The 21,754-nt window shown below is 58.9% G+C and overlaps 1 protein-coding gene across 2 annotated transcripts in view; it reads right to left on the bottom strand.

Moving 5' to 3' along the window:
* Window positions 1-21,754, bottom strand: part of EIPR1 (EARP complex and GARP complex interacting protein 1) — a 66,693-nt gene that overhangs the window by 13,758 nt on the left and 31,181 nt on the right. For both annotated transcript variants that reach the window (XM_052644937.1, XM_052644938.1), the window contains exons 4-5: window positions 10,052-10,208; window positions 718-817 (exon numbers count right to left, since the gene is read on the bottom strand). In XM_052644937.1, coding sequence (XP_052500897.1) covers window positions 718-817; window positions 10,052-10,208 — 257 coding nt within the window. The remainder of the gene's footprint in view (window positions 1-717; window positions 818-10,051; window positions 10,209-21,754) is intronic.

Below are 21,754 nucleotides of genomic sequence, written 5' to 3'. Positions count from 1 at the left end.
AAGAGGACATTTTAAGGGATCATGTATGAAAAAATACACACCAATGGGTGGAGTATTTAGTCTATGAAAGACATACTCTTTGAAGCGAGGACTACGTGAAAGCCACACCAGTTCCCAAGAAGGCTGGCGCGTAGTACTGAGCAGGTCTGGGGGCGAACGGGCCGTCGGGGGAGACGCCGCCTCCTGGTCGGGACCCTGAAGGAGAGCTGCCCCCCCAAGCTGCAGGGCGAGACCTCAGGGGACACACGGGTGCCTGACGGGGCGGGACGACGACGGCCACCCAGATAGAAAGGTGGACGCGCCCGACAGCCACACCCTGAGAGGCTGAGGGGTCAGCGGGTCACGGTCAACTGTTATTTTCACGACCAGGAAACCTCTGTGTCACGAATGCTCCTCTCTGAAAAGTGACCTTAACCAAATACATGTTGAAAACCCTTCATTAAAAAGATTCACACGTGAAAGAGAAGACTACGATTCGGGGCAAATTACAGCCAAAGGGGAGAGTTTTGTCAACATCCAGGTTCCGTGTTATATTTGCACCCGGCCCGGAGACCCGAATCGGAATCTTTTTGCCCGAAAGAGCTGTCGTCTGACTGACGACGACCCAGTCCGTTTCTTAGTGATTTCACAGTGTCAAGATTCTAAACATGTATGAACTGACGAGTGTATTCTGAACTCGCCTGGAGGGACAGAAACCGCGTGGCTTGAGCTACTCACCGTGGCCTGGCTGGAGCTTCCCTCCAAGTCCCACAGCAGGATGTGGCTGTCGGCCAGTGAAACAACTCTCTTCCCGTCTCCTGCGGGCTCCCAGGCGACGCTGCGGGAAGGAGGGAGCCCAGTGTTACGAGATGCCCCCGAGGCCCTCAGCAAGGCCCTGCCCAGCCCCCGTCAGCAGGGGAGGCAGCGTGACCTGGGGCAGTGACCCGGTGCAGCTACCACGCTCCTGAGGCCTGAGTGCCCACATCCCTCCCTAGGGTTCAGAGGTCAGGAGGATGGGCGCCTGCAACGGGGTAAGTGCCCTGGTGTGGACTGACACCAGTTCCCAGGCTCCCTGTCTCTGCGTACCTATGTCTCTGTCTCTCTGCTTCTCTCTCTTCCTCTACACCTCCGTCTCTGCGTCTGCGTCTCTCTCTGCGTCTCCGTCTCTGCGTCTCCGTCTCTGCGTCTCCGTCTCTGCGTCTGCGTCTCTCTCCGTCTGCGTCTCTCTCTGTGTCTCCGTCTCTCTGCGTCTCCGTCTCTGTCTCTCCGTCTCCGTCTCTCTCCATCTCTCTCCGCCTCTCCGTCTCTCTCTGCGTCTCCGTCTCTGCGTCTGCGTCTCCGTGTCTCCGTCTGCGTCTCTCTCTGTCTCCGTCTCTCTGTGTCTCTGTGTCTCCGTCTCTGCGTCTCCATCTCTCTCCGCATCTCCGTCTCTCTCTCCGTCTCCGTCTCTCTCCATCTCTCTCTGCCTCTCCGTCTCTCTGCGTCTGCGTCTCTGTCTCTGCGTCTCCATCTCTCCCCCATTGTCAGGTGGGCACGCAGGGGGAGGCGGCCACCTGTAAGTTGGGAAAAGAGCCCGCTGCAGCCCCTGACCTGCCCACACCCTGACCCCAGCTCTCCAGCCCCGAGAACTGTGAGCAGTCAACCCTGGCGCCCTGTAGGCCCCAGCCGTAAGTTTCATCAGGGCACCTGAGCTGAGGCCCTGCTGGCGGCTTCTCCCAGGAACTCAGGCACGGACAGCCGACAGACCCTGGCCGCTGAGATGCTGGGCAGCCTGCTGGGGGCTGGGTCTGAAGGGGCCCAGGTGGGTGGTGCCCACATCGTCCACTGCCTGCTCCTGGGAGGGCAAAGCTGAGAGCCCTGGTCACCGCCAGGCCCGGGACGGCAGACCATGTCCTCTGTCGCAGCCCACGTGAGCCACGGTTTCCTGTCACCCAAAGCCGTCCTAACCGACGCGGTGCACACCTGAACAACTAACAAGACAAAAGTCACATCGCCTGGGCGATGAAGCCTGAAGAGGCTGAGCATTGTTCAGGGTGACCACAGGGGTGAACTTCTGTCTTCAGAGCTATGAAGAGAGCTTCATTTCACGTCTCCCCACATGTGACCACTGCAGACACTGATGGAGACCCTCACGGCTTCTCTTCCACACGGAACACGACACTGACCGACCAGGGGCACCTCCCTAGTGCGACCCCTCAAGACTCTGCCAGCGCGCTGCCACGACGCTCACCACAGCACTGCCTGCTGCTCGGCCGCTCAGTCGGGCCCGAATCTATGTGACCCCACGAACTGCAGCCTGCCAGACTCCTCTGTCCGTGGGACCCTCCAGGCAAGAAGACTGCAGTGAGGAGCCAGTCTTTTCTCCAAGGGACCTTCCCCACCCAGGGGTTGAGCCAGAGTCTCCGGCATTGCAGGCGGAGTCTTTACCGCTGTGCCCCCTGGGCAGCCCACCTGCATGACCAGAGATGCCCGAAGGAGAGAAGCAGAAGGAAAACACGGGTTCCTCAGAAAACTGACCTGGATCACGCCAGTAACAGTAACTTCCTGTGAAAGAGATGAGACTGAGGAGAAGGCCACCAGCGGTCCTGGGATGGAGAGACAGCCCATGCGCTGGAAACCCAGGCGGTGTGAGGCCTCAGGGAGGGCACAGAACCACCGGTGGACATGCCGGTCCAGGTCTGGGACGCGTTCTCACTGCTGCCGCAGGCCCGGCTCCCACACAGGGCCTGGAGAGACGCCCCAGACAGATGGGAAAGGGGCCGGCACCCGGCATGTTTCGGGGAGGCTGTGGTTGGGACGTGCGTCTGCCAAACCTGACATGGTGGGCGACTCGGGACAGCTCATACTGAAAACTATCAGGAGAAACCAAACCCCACAGGAGCACACAGACGGGGCGACTCAGAGCGGCATCAAGGAAAACCAGGACTGAGGATCGGAAGACAAAACAAGCGCGCTTCCCAGGCCACTGAGCAGGGTGACCGCGGGCCTGACGCGCGGACCGTCCCGCACGGCCACAACTGACGAGACACACCCCGAGCCCTCGCCTGCTGCCTGCCAGCCTCACCCCGGCTCCCGGCTCCCACCTTCTCACTGTGCTCCTCCCAGGTGTCTCCCTTTTGTCCTACAACTTCTGCCCCCACGGAAACAACAAACCCATGGAGGGTGTGTGCCCGTCTCCAGACAGTCGGCACGGCCAGGCGATCGGGGTCCTTGCTAAAGAAGAGCGGGCCTGAGGTGGACACAGACAGCACCGTCCCCAGAGGAGACGTCCCCTCTCACTCAGGGCCCAGCCGCTGGGCAGAGCTGCTGTTTACTGTCCACCTGGGGGTGACGCATCTGACAGAACATACGGTGGGTTCACAGGGAGCAACCCCTGTGGTCGAGAGAGACTAGAACAAGCAGGGCGTGCAAAGTGCAATAAAAAAGGAAATCCCACTGCATCGCGCATCATCACCGGGGAACCAGCGCTATACGCACAGGAAAACGACCCGGACTTTCTGCCACACTTGCTGCTCCAAACTAGGGCGTTTGTTTCTTTGTTCATAGAAGTCACCCACATTTCTGCTTTTCACTCTCTCTCCATAGATGTGAGCGACGTAAAACTATTAACAAGTCAGGAGCCAGAGAGCACGCACCTAATGTATGTACACGGCAGCCCCTCATTATCACTGGGAGAGAAACACGGGGAAAGGGCCGTCTCTGCAAATAAACCCAAGCGAGAGAAACGAAAGCTCTCTGTGCAGTTAACAAGGCCAGGGTAGCAGGAGTGAGGGTCCTGATCTCACAGGCCGCACATGACCAGACAAAACACACTTCTCTTCCTCAGACAAGCGGTTCCAGAATGCTAGATTTTGGCGCCTGGGCTAAGGACGCTCTAAGGGCCCTGAGAGACGCTTGAAGCAGCCCCGACGTGAGGCCACTGCTGGTGCCGGCTCAGTCGCTGAGTTGTGTCCAGCTCTTGCGACCCCGTGGACTGAAGCCCGCCGGGCTCCTCTGTCTGTGGGCTTCTCCAGGCAAGAATACTGCGGTGGGTTGCCCTTTCCTTCTCCAGGGGATCTTCCTGACCCAGGGATCGAACATGGGTCTCCTGCACGGCAGGCAGATCCATCACCACCTGAGCTGCGGTTACTTTCAATCCACGTCATTTACCTCTCCAACCTACCCCCGAAGCCCGTTCTGGCGGGCGGGGGGGTGGGGGGCTGCCAGGGCAGCACAGCTGCTAAAAGCATGGAGACCACCAAATATGAGACACGTGACACGGCCATCACCACACGCCACGGAGCTGAAGACAGCGCGCGAGCGAGGCAAGGACTTCGGCTCCAGCGCTGCTCCGAAACCCTCCCGTTCGTTACTTCACTGAAGTGGGAAAACCTTCAATAAGAAACACAGCTATCAAGTCGCTGGTGACTGTTATCAGTGGTTACCAGCCAAGTTTTGAAAACCTTTTACAAGAAGAATGTAATACATTATTTCCTCAATTTATATATCTCTCTCTTAAAATACACAGATTTGGCAACCTGATTAATTTCTTCCTGCTCAAAAATTCACAGCATAATGTAAGTTAGCTTTCCATGCATGTTATAAAGACTTTTTTCAAGAAAGACCCCTTTAAGAGTCACACCATTAAGCCAGGAAGCCCCCTTCGATCAAATCTACGAAAGCAAGGCTTCCTGTGGCCGTGACACACGGACGCTTGTAGTGACACGGTCATTTACGCCCAGCCAGGGGCCCCTTCCCGAGAACAGACGGGTGTGGGGCTCTGGACACCAGTGATTTACTTGTTGAAGGCCCGTGTTTATTCTAACGACGCTTGCCTGCACTCCCCCATCACCCACGTGCAGGGCTCAACAGAAAGACACCCTCACACTGAGAGTCCAGCCACGGACGGTGTGCAGGTGGGAAGACCTGCCCTCCCCAGAAGCCCCCTGGGTGGGCTCATCTGAGGCCCCATCACAACGCAGGGTGGACATGGAGCTGATGGACACCAACCCCTGGGGCTCCCGTCTTGTCCTCCTTCCGCAGGTGGCTCTGACAACCATCTCGTTTGACGTGGAGACGTCAGCCACAGGGAAAGGGGAGGGCATCTTTACACTGTCCTGTGAGACCACCGACTGTTCTTTCCCTGCACAAAGGAAGAGCTGCGAGGCTTTCCAGGGGGCACTGGTGGTGAAGAACCTACCCACCAATGCAGGAGACATAAGAGACGCAGGGTCAATCCCTCGGTCAGGAAAAGGAGGAGGAGGGCATGGCAACCCATGCCAGCATTCCTGCCTGGAGAATCCCATGGACAGAGGAGCCTGGTGGGCTACACTCCATGGGGCCACAAAGAGCCGGACACGACTGAAGTGACTTAATATACACATATAGGCATCTTTCCAGACTTCTCTCGAAGCTCAGAGACCACTCCAGCGGGAGAGCGACTGCTCAGCTCCAGTTCATAAGCTTCACACCTAAGGACATCCAGACTAGGTGACAGCGGAAGCCCACACGAGTCTTACAAAAACCCACTAAGTCTCCCACGATGACGCTGTCGTAATCTCGGAGACCTTTCCACACTCAATGACAGCAGAGTCACACCGTCAGCTCTCTGAAAACTTCAAACATCTTCTCTACTTATCCTCTGGGACAGCTTTGGAAGATATTAAGGATGGCCTAGAATTCACTGTGTGTAACATTCACCTGAACCAAAGCAAACTCCTCCATTACGTGGACTGAAACGGAGAGCCACAAAACCAGAGATGAGGCCCCGTCCCTTCTTCTGGCCAAACCACCACAAGTGCTCGGGGACATGCACAAGCTTCTCTTCTCGTGTTTGCCTCCATGCTCAACCCAAATACCTGCCTTTCTCCTCCTCCTATAAGGCCAGTAGCGTGGACGCCACCTTCCAGGATCCCCGGCCCTCAGCCGGGCTGGCATGTCAGCCTGACATTTACCTCCGCCTACTTTACTCCTTGGAAGAAACGTTGTGAACAAACTGGACGGCATATTCAGAAGCAGAGACATCACTTTGCCGGCTAAGGTCCGTCTAGTCAAGGCTATGGTTTTTCCTGTGGTCATGTATGGATGTGAGAGTTGGACTGTGAAGAAGGCTGAGCGCCGAAGAATTGATGCTTTTGAACTGTGGTGTTGGAGAAGACTCTTGAGAGTCCCTTGGACTGCAAGGAGATCCAACCAGTCCATTCTGAAGGAGATCAGTCCTGGGATTTCTTTGGAAGGAATGATGCTGAAGCTGAAACTCCAGTACTTTGGGCACCTCATGCAAAGAGTTGACTCACTGGAAAAGACTGTGATGCTGGGAGGGATTGGGGGCAGGAGAAGGGGACGACCGACGATGAGATGGCTGGATGGCATCACGGACTCGATGGATGTGAGTCTGAGTGAACTCCGGGAGTTGGTGATGGACAGGGAGGCCTGGTGTGCTGCGATTCATGGGGTCGCAAAGAGTTGGACACGACTGAGCAACTGAACTGAACTGACACTGAAAAGGGAACTTCCCCTAAAAGCTGGCGCAGAAAGCAAAGGCCAGTGGTCCCCCGTCGAGGGCCAGGAGCATCTGGGAGCACCATCCTCCCACGCTGAGGGAGACCCAGCGTGATCCTGGGTGAGGCTCCCCAGCCGTCTTGGCCCCTCCACTCGAGGGGGAAGCAGGGCGCATAGAGACGGGACTGCAGCCGACTGTCATAAGCGCACTCCATCCCCAAAGCTGCTGTGCTCTGATCTCAGTGACGCCTCCTTTAAGCAGATGCTCACCACCCACAGGACCTCATGATCTGTGTTCCTACCCCCGTACACCACCCGGGAGCCCTGCTCCCACCACCTGGACTCTGCTCCCCGGGTCGGCGGGGGGACCGGCCCGCAGCTGAAGTGCACCCCCTCAGCAGCCCGAGAGCCTCTCCAACATTGGGAGGAGACGCAGGGCCGAGTCTCCCGTGGAGGCTACTCAGCGCTCCACCCAATGGCGACTGTGATACGGCCAAGACCTCATGGGAGCTGGCAAAGGAGACCGCCACCCCTTCCTGCTCTTGCCTGCCATGTTCCCAAACCCCTCCCCCTCATGGGGTTGCAAGAGACACTGGGGTGAACAGGGAACAGGTAGGATGCAGGAGCCCGGGGAACTCGGTGGGTCTGTGGTGGTTCCCAATTATGGGGTCGCTGTGAGAAAGGCATGAGGCGATGCGCGTAAACTCCGCCCCCAGGGCCCGGTTAGGACTCAGCGTCATCACTGCGGCCCCAATTCGCGCCGTCTCTCCTACAGCACCAGGCGCTGCCCTTGGTGCTGAATTCTCTCCTTTTTCTCCCGCAGCACCAGGGGCTGTCCTTGGTGCTGAAGTCGCTCCTTTTCTCCCCTCAGCGCCCGACGGCTGTCCTTGGTGCTGAATTCGCTCCTCTCCCGCAGCACCCCGAGCAGCCTCAAGCCAGGCGCTGTCCTTGGTGCTGAGGGCCCCTCCATGAAAGCAGCTCAGCCTACACAAAAAGCCATGGGAGCATGAGCGCAGTGGAGCGCCAGGGAGCAGAGACGGCTGTGACAAAAGATGAAATCGTGCAAAACGACAGAAAGGCCTGAGTGGGGGTGAACAGGGGTCATCTGGAGAGAACCATTAGGAAGAGCCTCTCTGAGGAGGCGACACTGAGCCCACGCGAGTCGAGGGCTGCAGTTCCCCAGGCGGCCCCTCCAGGTGACATCAGGACCTGTGTCCCCATGGGCAGAAGTGGGAAGTCAGGCCCCGAAGGGTCTGGGGGGCACGTTACACCAGCCCCTTCACTGCCTCACTTACAGACAATACCACAAATCCAGGGGCCCCGCCACAACCAGAAACATCACCTCCTTTGCAGGAATGGAGACCTGCTCTAGACAGACTGGTGCCTTTTCAGTGACCCTACCACCACCTGGGACGGGTGAGCACAAGAGACCAGGCCCACATAGGACACGTCAGCACTCGGTCCCCCATGTAGCACGTGCCCACCAAGCACATGGAGTCACAGGCCCTCTAGAATGTCCCCCCTCAGCTCTGGCCAGTCCCTGGAGGAGGCTCAGGACACGAGCATCAGCCGCCAGGCACTGCCCAACCCTGACTGTTGTGGTGGAGACACGGCGGCCATCCACCCAGAGTCTGGGCTGCTCAGGACAGAACAAGCTCAGTTGCCCTGAGGACAGGAGCCTGCGCCTCGGCCGGTGGGCAGTGCCACGCTCTTGGGCCCTGGGACTGCGCAGCGCTCCCGGACGCCCCCACAGGCAGCAGAGGCTGATGGTCAGGACGGCTGGGAGCCACACTCCGAGATCTGCTCTCAGCACAGGTAACAAGTCAGAAGAGAAAACAAGGGAACGGAACCACTGCCTGTGGCGCCCGTGACCACCAGCAGCGTCCCTCACCTCCACGCCTCTTCAGACTGAAGTTCGTGTGTCAGGAGGAAACCAACTGCACTGAAGACACTCCAGAGAAGGTGCAGCCGCCCAACACGCCAGTGAGGGCGCCGAGACGGGACCCGCACGCACCCGCCCCACGCGCCGGCGAGGGCGCCGAGACGGGGCCCGCATGCACCCGCCCCACGCGCCGGCGAGGGCCCCGCACACACACCCCCGCACACACTCGCCCCACGTGCCAGCAAGGGTGCCGAGACGGGGCCCACACACAATGCAGGCGCAGCCCCTGCCCCCACAATGCTGACGCAGCGCCGCCCAGCCCAGCAGCTACCCCTGGGTGCTGGGCAGGGGAGCAGAGACCCGGGTGCTCACAGGCTGTTCAGGGTCAGCTCACAGCAGCCCGAGGCTGCAGACCCAGGGGTGCCTCCACGAGGACGCATCCACAGGCTGTCCATCCCCCTGGGTCCTCCTCGAGCAGGACCACACATACACACACACACACACGTGCAAACACTTCCTGGGGAGACTGGGCTGTTGACGGGGCTGCCGTCTGAGAAGCGCCTCCAAACAGCTCCGTGTGGAGTGCAGGGCAGCTCTGCCTTGGAGGACAGGACAGGCCCTCACACCCCTGCTGCACAGACGGCTCATCCCCTGGGCAGGAGAGACCCGCGAAGCCTGGCGTGTACTGACACCCCTCCCCTGCCCCCGGGCCGACAGGCCTCCCAGGCTGCAACTCTGCTCCCCACCTCCCACCCCCAGGTGGGGAGATGGTGGAAACCAGGATCAGCCCCAGCTCCAGATGTCACCTCCTCAGAGACATCCTCGCCAATTCGTGAGTGTCTCTTCCCTCGGGGCCTGTGCACAGGGTTCATGACTCCAGCCTGCCTGCCCGCCCAGGTCCCAGCTGGACGCTGACACCATGTCTCCCCCGAGAGCGCCTGATTCCTGGAGGCCAGGTCCCCAGCCCATCACCCTGGAGCAAGGCGGGCTGTGCAGCAGGTGCCCAACAGTCACCTGCTGGACTAGACGCGCACGCACACGCACACGCACACGCGGGAGTGCTATTGCATCAGGACAACAACTCGTGCTGTAACGCACACACCCATCCCAAGGGCACGTTCCCTCAGGCGCGTCTAGGAAACGCGGCTTCTTGAGGGGTGAGCTGGCGTGTTCTGAGGTCGGTCTGTGTGTCACCCCAGAGGCACAGCCACCCCGTCACCACGGACATGGGCAGCCACGCGCCAGGGAGCCCTGAGGGAGGCGTCTCTGTCTTGACACTGCGTGGGACGTTTGGGGAAATAAATTCGGGACAAAGCCTCCAAGGACTTGGGACACAGCATGACCCGCACAGGGGCATCCACCGGGTCCCCAGAGGTGACACCCGAAGCCCGAAGCCCAAGGCTACAGAGAGGCCAGTTCATGCACAGGACGGCTGAGGAGACGTGAACTTATGAGGCAGGAAGCACTGGAGTGCTTCAGGGCTGGCCGGCGCCTGACCGTCCTCCCGGCAGGTACCAGCAGGACTGACATTAGAGGGAAAGGCCCCGGACACAGCTCCGCTCGCTGTGTGTGCAGCAGGGCCCTCGGAGGCGCGCCATCTGGAGGACAACCGGCACTGAACAGAGCGAAGGCGAGACTGGCATCTCCTCTCCACGCGGAGTGGCCTCTGCAGGGGCACCTGCACCCAGAGGTGCGTGGGGCACGGCCTACCAGGCGGTGCTGCCACGGGCCGCAGGCTCCAGGAGACAGAGCAGCTCCAGGGCGTGTGCAGGGCTCGCAGCATCCTCGGGGGACTCCTGGCCGCCAGGCTCCAGCTCCGCGGGCATCCTCCACACAGCGGCGCAGGTCACCACCTTGCTGTCTGCAGCTGCGGGACAGGACGAGGGAGACGTCAGCAAAGCATGCTGCCCCACAGCCCGCAGACGGCGCCCCACACGCAGCCCACTGCCCGCACCCCTGCCCCGAGGACCCGGACCGGCCACGCAGCTCAAGCCCCTGCTCCCCTGCTCCCACGCCATCCTGCTACTGAAGAAAATTTAATTTCCTCAAAATCGATTTCCTCCTGTTCTTCTTCAATAGTTCTTCAAGCAAGGGAGGGAGATGGGGCAGGCAGGTGGGGGAGGCTGCAGCTAAGGCTAAAATCACTGCGGGTGCAAAGGGTCTGTCTGAAGAGGGCTGCACTAAACACATTTTCCCTGGAAGCCCCGCGAGAGCACCAGGCTCAGGGGCAGGGGAGCACATGTGTGGTGCTCACATATATGCGTTAAATGGTGTCAGTGGGGGTGCAGACCCCTGTCCACTGAAGCCATGAGCACGGGCCAGGGGCCACAGGCCAAGCCCTGGCAGAGAGCAGTGCGGGACCCGACCTCAACACAAGACCCCTGTGTGGACAGAGAGGAGGGTCCCCTCTGCAAGGAGAGTGCCGGCTCCAGGTTTCTGCACTCTTAACAAGTCCTCTTTTGTGAACAGATTTTTTTCAGTGAGACACAAAATAAGATGGAAAGACACAAATGAGATGAAAGAAACAGATTTAACATTATATGATTAAAAGCTGAACCAAAACTCCTAAATATAAACTCTTCCAAAATCTGCTGCTTGGTTCTGAACAGTACGTGTGCTAAACACCTTCCCCTTTAAAAACGGTCTTTAATAAATGGTAATAAAACAATGAATAGGCTTCAACATTAAATCAGTAATTGGTATCAAGTGAAGAATATGAAATATTTGTAGAAAACAATGCCCATGAGTAGTAATTCCTACACAAAAAATAAGGCAGCACAGGGGTTGGGGGTGGAGGGTGAGGACCTTACCATACATTAGAAAACGTCCCACTTCTTACAACATGCAATGGTCCTTCAATCTAAACCGCAAACTAATCAACCAAGAACCCCACAGCAGTAACCACAGGGGAAATGCCTGGCCCCCCCGGGTGCTGTTATCACAGCACCGTCACCACCCTCGATCAAACGGTCAGCAGGACGGTCAGGCCTTCAACCACGGCTCTCTGACCCCAGTCTCAGCTCTCTGTTCGTGTGTCTGACTGGGGCTGACAGAGCAGGGAGTTGCAGCTTTTAAATAAAATCCTATGTAAACACATCCACCTTTAACCATGCAAAGCAGAGCATGACAGTTTTTGTCTACGAGCGAAATGCATTTTTTTTGCTGAGATTTTAAGTTCCAGTCTCACTGCAGAGCCCCTGGGGTTGGCAATGGAACTCCTGAAAAGAGAAAACTAACTGAAGAGACAGTTGGTGACTCTGAGTTGGAAGCAGCAGCAAATGCCCAAAACATTCACCCAGCAGAGGCACAGATCACTTTACTCTTCCTAAATGACAGAAAAAGAAAGCTCCTCCCTGAAAAGTGATGGGACTAGTGACCCAAGAGCGAAACGCTGGCTGTGTGCACAAGGAGCGCGCTGCACGTGACGGCAGGCGGCGCAGCAGCAACAGCTGGGGCGCGGGGGCACGGCTAGTGCTGGGCCCGGCGGACGGCTCCCTCTGGGGACTCTGCCCCCTCTGGGGACTCTGCCCCTCTGGGGACTCTGCCCCCTCTGGGAGCTCTGCCCCTCTGGGAGCTCTGCCCCTCTGGGAGCTCTGCCCCCTCTGGGAGCTCTGCCCCTCTGGGAGCTCTGCCCCCTCTGGGAGCTCTGCCCACTCTGGGGACTCTGCCCCTCTGGGAGCTCTGCCCCTCTGGGAGCTCTGCCCCCTCTGGGGACTCTGCCCCTCTGGGAGCTCTGCCCCTCTGGGAGCTCTGCCCCCTCTGGGGACTCTGCCCCTCTGGGAGCTCTGCCCCTCTGGGAGCTCTGCCCCTCTGGGAGCTCTGCCCCCTCTGGGGACTCTGCCCCCTCTGGGAGCTCTGCCCCCTCTGGGGACTCTGCCCCCTCTGGGACTCTGCCCCTCTGGGGACTCTGCCCCTCTGGGGACTCTGCCCCGCTGGGAGCTCTGCCCCGGAGTGGAAAGGTAGCTCTTCCTACAGCTGCCTGCTCACCCGGCAAACATGGCTGCTGGGGGTGAACGTTACACGCTTCCCCTTTGAGAAGAGGAACAAGACAAGAATACTCTGTGCTACCACCTCTAGTTAATGTCACACCAGAGGTCCTAACTACTTCAGCATGGCAAGAAAAAAAAGAGCTGTAAGAACAAGAAAAGAATAAAGGCACTATTATTTGCTAACGACTATATGTGTAAAAAGCTTAGAATCTACACACACAGACGGTAAAAATACAAAGGGAAATCAGCGAAACTGCTAGACACAAAGACGATGTATAAAATTCAACTGGTATCTATAGAGTCGCAGAGATTTTTAAAAACAAAATTTGAAGAACTATTAATGATTAATTAGAAAATGAAATATCCAATAATATCTCAAATGAAAGAGATACGGAATGCAAAACACTGCTAACAGAGCAAAGGCCTCGCTGATGGGAGGGGCACACCACGTCCACAGACGGGAAACTTCTCTACCGCAAAGAGCCCCGAATCCTCAGAGTCTAGTTGGCTTTTTTTTTTTTTTTTGGAAGAAATGCTAAAACTTCCATGGAAATGTGAACTACCCAGATGGCCAAGACAGTCACGCAGAAGAACAAACTATATGGTTTACAATCTGGTATTAATTTACTGCTGATACCCAGTTAAATAGCCCAGAGAAAGAAAATGAAATCCAGAAATAGATTCCACAGAGATGGTCACCTGATTTAAAACAAAATGACAAAATGATACTTACTGGAGTGGACAAAGGATGGTCTTTTCAATAAAAGATGCTGGATCAGTTATGTATCCATGTGGAAAAAAAAAAAAAATGAGCTGCATTCTACTTCACAACACATCCAAAAACTAACTCCAGGTACACTGGAGATTGACCTGAGTAAGATAGAACCACACAAATCTTTCTAGAATACACAGCAGAATATCCTGACTCTGGAATTAGCGAAGACTTCTTAAATGAGGCGGAAAAACCCAAATGACAAAGGGAAAGACTGATAACAGGCTGCTTTATAATTAAGAACTTCATTCACCAGAAGTCACTGGACTTTATCAAAATTTAAAACTGCCACTCTTGGAAAGACTCAGCTTTAAAAATAAAGCAGAACTTGGAGACGATATTCAGAATACATATATCTGTATCCTGATAAAGGGCTTGTATCTAATACATAAAAAGAATTTCTACAACTTAATAATAAGACAAGTAACCCAATCTTCGAAAGCAGGCAGAAGACTGAATCAGGTATTTCACAAAAAACATCTGAATGGTCAATAAGCACCAGAAAAGGTGCTCAACATCAACAGTGATTGCACAACAAAACCGGAACAAGACGCACTGCGTAACTGACAGAATGGCTAGAAGTCAGTATAAAGGCAAGCGTACCCCTCAAGTGTTGCTGGCAAGAGTGTAAAATAATTCAAACATTCTGGAAACATGCTGGCAGTTGAACGTCCATGTACCCAGCAACCCTACTCTCAGGAGAAGCTGTCGGGAAGCGTGGCTTGTTGGTAACAGGTTTGTGACCACCCTCTGACCCCAGCAGTTAAACCTGGCCCCAAAGCGAGAGTGGCCTGCTGGTGGTAGGTGACTGCCAGAAGCCAGGGGGCAGCAATTATCCTAACGACCAACCAGGCCAGGGTACCAGCCAAGGAAGGCCAACTGGCCGACAGACAATGGGAGACGGCCTCCAAGAAACGGAACAGATGGCCCTCCGCACCTGTATCACTGCCCCGCCCAACACACACACACACAGACACACGTCCACACAAACGCCAAGGGAAACAGGAGTGAACGAGCAGGAGGCTGAGGGGAGTCACTCCACTGAGGTCATAATCCTTTACCCAGGCCTGGGCTGGGCGGGTCTCAGACACGGGACCCACTGCTGGGAACATGGCCGGAGGCCCCGCAGGCAGGACCCCGCAGCACCAGGCAGGTTGTAACAAGACACCCCCACCCCCATTGGCCTCCAGGGACCTCCTGCTGCTGCTCACACACCGGGCAGAGGGCCACACCCTGGCAGCTCAAGGTTCACTGAACCCAAAGTGTCCCATGTCCCCATCAAACTGGGGCACTGGGGGGCCAGGCAATAAATGGACAAAGCCAGGCCACAGCAGATGCGCCAGGCCTGCAGACCCACCCAGAGAGGCCGTTTCCATGGGGTGGACATACAGCAGGGGTTAAAAGGCGCACCGCCCCGTGGCCTTTGGGGTCAGCGGGTGGAAGCCTCAGAAAGTGTCCCTCTCCCTGTCAGAGGCAGTGGAGACATGGGCCTACTTTGACGGTTAAAGGCATGTAGGGCCGGGGTCTTGGGGACAATAGCCACAGGGCAGCTGCACTCGGGGGGCTAGGAAGAGGACAGGCACACCCCGCCCCTCCTCGCCCTGAGCACTTGAGGCTGGAGGCAACGGTATGGCCAGAAGCCCAGAGGAGAAGCCTGGGAGCTGAGACACAGAGCCCAGCCAGACCAGGCGCGGCCCGCGAGGGAGCAGAGCGTGAGCAAATGGCTGCGTAACCCAAGGCCCAGAGCTTTGGGAATCCGGGCGAGGTGCTGAAGGAAGGAGACGCCCTCCCTGCGGGGGAGTCGAAAGCTGCTGGGAACCGGAGCAACCCACCCGTGTCCCCAGGAAGGTGTGGGCACGTGGGAGTGGACACAGAGGCGCTCTGAGCAGGATCGCAGGCCCGGGGACCCCGGGGCATGGAGCATGGCCAACGTTCCCATGTGGGATGCAACAAGGTGAACTAACGCCAAGAGAAATGAGGGCTGGCGCCTCCGAGGACCAGACCGGGAAGGGCCTGGGGACCAGTCGGCCGTGTGGAGGGCCTGCTTCAGACCAGGGATGGAGGCCGGCGGTTCTGAAACCAGACTGCATCCGGCGGGAAGAGTTCCGACAGCGCGAGGCAAGTCCGAAGCCCCTTACTGAACGACAAACACCAGACCCATCCTGAGGAAGACCAGAGAGCCACCGGGAGGCGCCTGCAGACATCACCCGCCCGGGAGACGTGCAGGCCTGCAGAGTACTGTCAGGGTGCGCTCTCAGTCCAAGGAATACGGTCGGCGTTATCGAAACTCTCCAAGTCATCAGAAGCAGATGAAATGGAAGGTAAACAGTGCTAAATGAGAAGCGCTGGAGGTATACCCATCGAGACACGCAAATTGGCTCTGAAACTCTGAAGGTTTCCCAATCTGCATGGATCTCAACTGAGCATTCCACACACATCCACCAGCTATCAAAGAGCCCGAGGTGCTTTTGAGAAGGAAACCCGATCTTTAGAAGGAAGATGCTGTAATGACCACCGAGGCGTTCTTCTTTTATCTCTGTTTTAAAAGCTACCCTGAAGTCAGGCCCCGCAGGGGAACTGCCAGTTACTGCTCCACTCCGGTGACAGGGAGCCCCCCACCCCACGCCCCATGGACAGGGCCACCTCCTACGAGCCCGGTCTTCACTGCAGGTTCAGACCCACAGACGACCCGGCGCAGGCAACTTCCCACCACGCCCCGCATTCTCAGATGAGGAGACCGAGGCCCAGGGACCCAACTGCCCAGCCCTGGCTCACGGGGCTCATTCACGCCAGTTCAGAGCCAGCCGAAGCCTCCTGGCTTGGGAGCAGCCCGGCGCTCTGAAAGGGAAAGCGTGCGCTGAGAGCTGTGTCTCGGAGGCCCGTCTGATGCCAGCCTGCCTTTCACACGTAACGCTCGAGCTGAAGGCACTTAGTGAGAAAAAAAGGCAATCGGGCAAATGCGTGGAAGAGCGCCCTCGAGGGTGCCAAGTGCACCCACGCCGGGCGCGGACCGCGGTGGGGAGCAGCAGTCCAGGCTTCACAGACTCGGAGGAGGTTAGCGCCTTTCTAAGCCTGAGCAAAGCCCGGCCGGGGCCGGGGATACAGTCTGATCCACAGCTGCAGGCGAGGAGGCTTCCGTGGGGCACAGTGACTCGGAATCTGAGGCTATTTTCAGAGACTTCCACTGGCTGACACGGGCTGAGCAGGATGGACGAGGTGGGATCCGGCTGAGCTGGTGTAACCTGGCTGGCCCGCCAGCGCCCAGGGAGGTGCCCGCCATGCCTCCCCACCAGCCCTGGCCTTCAGGTGCCGCAGGAACCAGCGGTGAGGAACAAAGGGCAGCCAGGCGTCTCTCTAGCAGTGGGAGCCCTGCCTGATGGCGGGCGGGCAGTGCCTCCCCGAGATGCCTGAGGGCGGGTGGGCGGTGCCTCGGCAGGAGCAGGGTGGGGGAACAGGCAGGAAGCGTGCCAGCCCTGGGCTCCGGCCACACAGAGGACACAGGAGGTGGGCCAGGTTCTCCAGCACCTGGTGGGTGTGACTGCAGACTCGAGACCGACCAGGTGGGACCTGCCCTGAGTCCCCACGGTGGAGTCACTGCCCCTCACTTGGCTCCTGAGACAGTTCACAGGACAGCGCCCTGCCTTCTGGGAAACCCTTGAGGAACGACCCCACAGCAGCACCCCGAGGACGTCCTGTAGGTTTTCCCCTGGGAAGCCAGCCACTCCCGGGGCAGCAGCGGCAGGAGGAAAGGGGCCCGTGAGAGCTGACGCAATCCCTGCCCAGCACATCGCACCCCGTCTCACCGTGAGACCCACACACGGCGGGCCGGGCCCCCTCTCAGAGCCTGCACCGCGTGCAGACTCCAGACGGTACAACGGGAAGGGAGCACAGTCCCCACCCTTCCAGGGACAGCAGAGCTGGTGGGACAGGAAGCGGGGCGTCCCCTTCCCCTCGGAACACTGGGGCGGGGGAACGGAGAACGTCTGGGGGCCCCTGTAGGCGGAGCTCCCTCACGCCCACGCTAAACCCACGGGGCACCTGCAAGGCAGCAGAAGGTTCCAGGAGCGGCTCCCCAGGTGGTGAGGCTGCTGTCCCGCGTGCTGCTGTCCCTGACGCGAGGTGGCGCGGGCGCACAGTGGCCTCAAAAGGACCACCAGCAGCCAGCCCATCGCCACAGGGCGGGCGGCTCCCTACCCTCAGCACATCGTCCCGGTGCCCCTGCCACAGCCACCGACCCAGGCCAGGGGCTGCCTGTCTCGGGGGCCCACCAGAGGATGGGGCTGCTTTTAAAGGAGAAGCAGAGGTGACGGGAAGGGCCTGAGAAGGGCCCGTGCGCCCACAAAGCTGGGATGCCGCCTTCCGTGCGCTCCTGTCTCAGCTCCAGAGGCGCTGGCCACAGCCTGCTCCGTGACAACCGCAGCTGCCCAGGCACCTCCCAGGCCTTCCCAGTGGAGGGTCTGGGTGCTGCGGGGGGGCGGGCTCTGCCAGGGGTCCCGTGAGTGGTGCGGTGCCAGGTGTTCAGGGAGCTTGACCCCCGAGTGGGCCAGAACCCTCAACCCTCCGGGCCCCCTTGCCTCCAGCTGGCAGCAACCTTTCTGTGGCCTCCCAGCCCAGAGCCCCGGCTGCCCACCCCAGCCGGCCTGCTGGCCCTTCCGCAGTCCTGTGTTGCCCCAACACCCAGCCAGGTGGAGCCAAGTGGCCCCCAAAGCACAGGTGCACATCCATGGTCTCACTCACCCCAGAGCTCCAGCCCGGCCCTGCGTCCCCAGCTCTGCTGGGGCCACCCCCATCCTTACTCCTGAGACCCCCAGAGACGTTCACAGCCGTAGCTGGACTCCACAGGCTCCAGCGCCGTCCTGACTCCCCAAGTCTGTCCGGCAGCGCCCATGGGTGGCGCCGAGCAACCACAGGGACACACCCAGGCCGCCTGCCTCTCGCCCCGCAGCCCTTACACAGGCGCCTGGCAGAGAGCAGGTCAGGGCCAGCCAGGGCCCCCTCCTGACCGTCGACCCTGCAGGTCTGCAGCGCAGGGCTGCCCCGAGGCCCCACCCTCCAGCAGGCCCACTGCAGACCCCAGAGAGCTCTGCCCTTCTCTGACCCGACTTCCTGCAGACACAGCACCTTCCACACCCCACAGCTGCGGCCACATGTCTGGCCCAGTGCCCCGAGACCTGCCGCCCAGGGGCTCCTCCTCATGTTGGGCCCTGACACCCGACTGCAAAGCGCACCATCAGAGCCCACAGACAGTTACGGCTGCAGCACTGGCTCCTGGCAGGTACGGGTGCTGCCGGGCGGGGATGGAGCCAGCTGGCTCGGGTCACCGTTGCCCAGGGAACGGCCAATGAAGCGTGTGCCCTCCACAGGCGCGGGGAACCCCACTGGTGCCCATTACTGCTCTCGGGGTGATGGGGCCAGTGCCAGTTCAGAAGCCTGACTCTGCCCGCAGACACGCAGGCTCATCTCGGAGCCTGACGAGGGGACACAGCGTCCCTCACCAGCCCAGCAAAGCATGGAGCGGAGAGAAGCCATCTCTGGGCCGTTCACTCACAACCCCTGCCAACTAGAAATGAGTGCACAGCCCTGGAACGACCGACTGTCCTCTTTTCACTGGAAACGCTCCTCGTTCCTTCCTCTCTTTATTTTACTGGGAACGGCTCGAAGCGCAGGACGTGAAGGGGGATTCCGGAACACAAAAGCAAGAGACCAACTTAAACCACGTCTGTGTGATCATCAGTCTTTTTTAAATGAACAGGGTCACTGTTTGGAAATTCTGGATCTTTCCATGAAACATACACACACACACACACACACACACACACACACGTTACTTGGAAGGTTTGATAACATTTTACATATTTACAGTACTTTCTCCTGGACAAGCTTCAAGTGCTAGATCTTTGAAAAGTCCAAAGGCAGCTGAAGTTAGTCACACTGCGATTTCCATGCTGAAAAGCTTCTGACGGGGAGGGCTGAGAAGCGGGTGGGTGCAGAGGAGTGCCTGCGTGGTGGACCCAGGTAACACTTCCTGCTGACACCTGACCTGACCCTCCTCCCCTGCGAGAGGTGACATGCTGGGGAAGGGCTGGGTGGACGGATCCGAGGATCCGAGTCTGCAGACGTGGTCGCAGGAAACAGGCCTGCCCGCCCCCTCCACTCACCTGCCCGCAGGCGTGTCATCCAGGCCGCCCCTTTGCCCCGCCCCCTCCGCGGTCTCCAGGCTCCTCCCCAACCACGCTGCTCTCAGGAGTGTGCTCCTTCCTTCAGCCTCCCTCTCTGCGCAGGGAGCCACCAGGAGAGCTGAGTAAAAGTACTGCCTGTCTTCCCAAGAGCAGAGGACCACCAGGAAGGCCCTTCCCATGGGACGAGCTCCGCTCTGTCCCCTCCCCTGGCCCCACCCAGGCCACCGGCCTACACGCTGCACCTCACCTGCACCCCACGGCCACTCCAGAGACCCTTCTTGTCCCTCCCCCGCAGCGGTTCCTCTGAAACCTTGGACACGCGGCCTCTGGGGTGGAAGCACAGGACCCCACCGGCTCCCAGGGGGCCCTGCCAGTGCGCCCCCACCCAGGGCTTTGTTCCCCCATCGGCTCCGAGGCAAGTAGAGAAATCTCGGAGGTGAGTTAGACAGCAAGGAGCTGAAGGAGCCGCAGGCGGAGAGGGCCCCACATGACCTGGATTCCTCGCTGGAAAAGCAGGCCGTTCTCCAACTGCTCTTCGACCTCTGCCGAGCGACACAGAGGTTCCATAAAACACAGACCACGACCTCACCCCCAAACAGAAAGGGGGCTCAAACACTGAATCTGAACCAGATTTGGGGGCCCTTCAGTAGTTTCAGAAATTTTCATTAGCCAACTCCTCTGAAAACAGACGATGGTGAAACAGCAAATGATACGGCTGGAAAAGGTCTGCCAGGGCGTCTGGGAAGTCCTTCTGCCTCTCTGACCGGCAGCATCAAGCAGATGACAGCCATCAGGGACGCAGGGACACTACTGTGAAAACCAAAGTGCTGCCATTACAAAGCCAGGCCATGGCCAGCTTCTTGGAAGAAGAGATGCTGGCTGGGAATGTTGCTAAGCAACAGGGCCCGCCTCCGCTCCCCTCCCCCACCCTCCCTCGGGCTCCTCAAGTGTCACTCCTGGACCCTTAGCCACGTCCGGGTGGCAGACACTTGAGTCCAAACGTGAAGATCCCAGGGGCAATCCTCACCATCTCGTAGAAAAGCTTCTGCTAAAAATGGTCAGACGCTGTAGGATGGCGGAGACACACCCCACCTCGGAGCCTGACCTCTCAAAACAGATTCGTCTTACTCCAAACACACAACAGCGGGCCCTGCACTTGCCGGCGGGGGGGGGGGGGGGGGGCCTGCACTTGTGGGGGGGGGGCCTGCACTTGCGGGGGGGCCCTGCGCTTGCGGAAAGTCTACTGGGAGGGAGTGCTTCTCAAAGGAGGGCCCAAGGCCTTCCATCAGCCCTCCTCTCGCAGGAAGCGAGTGGCTGAGAGGGGGCACTCACAGAACGCAGCCTGGATGTCCGTCGAGGCCACCGCGTCCCCAGACCTGGACGTGGACAGGCAGCAGCCACCCTGCCGCGGCTGCAGCGCGCTCCCCCCCGCCCCCCACCATCCCCCGGATCAGACGCTGTCCTCCACGCCCAGGATTCCCATCCAGGCTCACTCTGCAGCGCTCACTGCCCGCGGGGCTCTCTTCCCAGGACAGAACTGTCTATTCCATCTCCCCCCAGATGGCGAGGGAGGCTGGAGTCAGGCCCCTGCCACCGTCCTCCCTGGCCTCTGGGCACCCACTTTCTGCCTCCCTTCTCAGCCACCCTGAGGCCACTCTCGCCTTCTATCTGGCTTTAAACAAAGGACACCAGCCTCAGAATGTCCCTTCCTTCTGTGTAGACAGAGGGAAGGAGAGTTGACACGACTCAGACGCCCAGGTACACCTCCACAACCAACAGCAGGAACCTGGGGCAAAAACGGAGGCCCAGGAGGCAGGCGAAAGCTGAGAGTGCCCTGGGTGCTGACACCCTAGCCGGGATACCGGGGGTCATAAGGAAGAACCTCTGCGTTCCATCACACGTTCCTCACTAAAGAGATGCTGCCTCCAGGCTTCAGTTATCCGTAATGGCCCATCTCCAGGAACCCTGCTCCCAGGTAACAGCGTGAAGCCAGCTTGGTTTAGCTCACAGGAATTCTCTTGACCACCTGTGAACGGCTCCAGGAGGAAGAAATTCACACATTCCTCCAGGGGCCCAAAGGGAAGGAGGAAGCATCTGACTTTATTCCATCCCCTTTTAGTATCAGAGCAGCAGGAATTCTGACTCTGGAAGACGGCTCCTCGGGGGGCACCAGCCCACCGTCTTCTGTCTGCTGGCTTTCTGTGTAAAGCCGCTACTCTCTGCCCCGCCAGCCCGTCTCTCCATTATCAGCCTGTCGTGCCGCAAGCAGACCGAGCCCAGACTCGTAACAGTGGGGCACGGAACAAGCCCCCCGCCCTCACCGCCGGCAGGCACCGCAGGCCCAGGGCTGGTCTGCACCCCGCCAGCACCTCAGCTTTCAACCCGCAGAGATGCCCACGGCACCTCCTTTTAAGCGGCAGCACACCCGCCTCCCTGTAGCCCGCTGGCCGGATGCAGGACACGCTTCCCTGTC

This window comes from Budorcas taxicolor, chromosome 8 (genome assembly GCF_023091745.1).
Source record: "Budorcas taxicolor isolate Tak-1 chromosome 8, Takin1.1, whole genome shotgun sequence".
In the NCBI taxonomy this organism is placed as follows: domain Eukaryota; kingdom Metazoa; phylum Chordata; class Mammalia; order Artiodactyla; family Bovidae; genus Budorcas; species Budorcas taxicolor.
The sequence above is the reverse complement of the archived record's forward strand: the minus strand, read 5'-3'. Positions and strand labels throughout refer to the sequence as shown.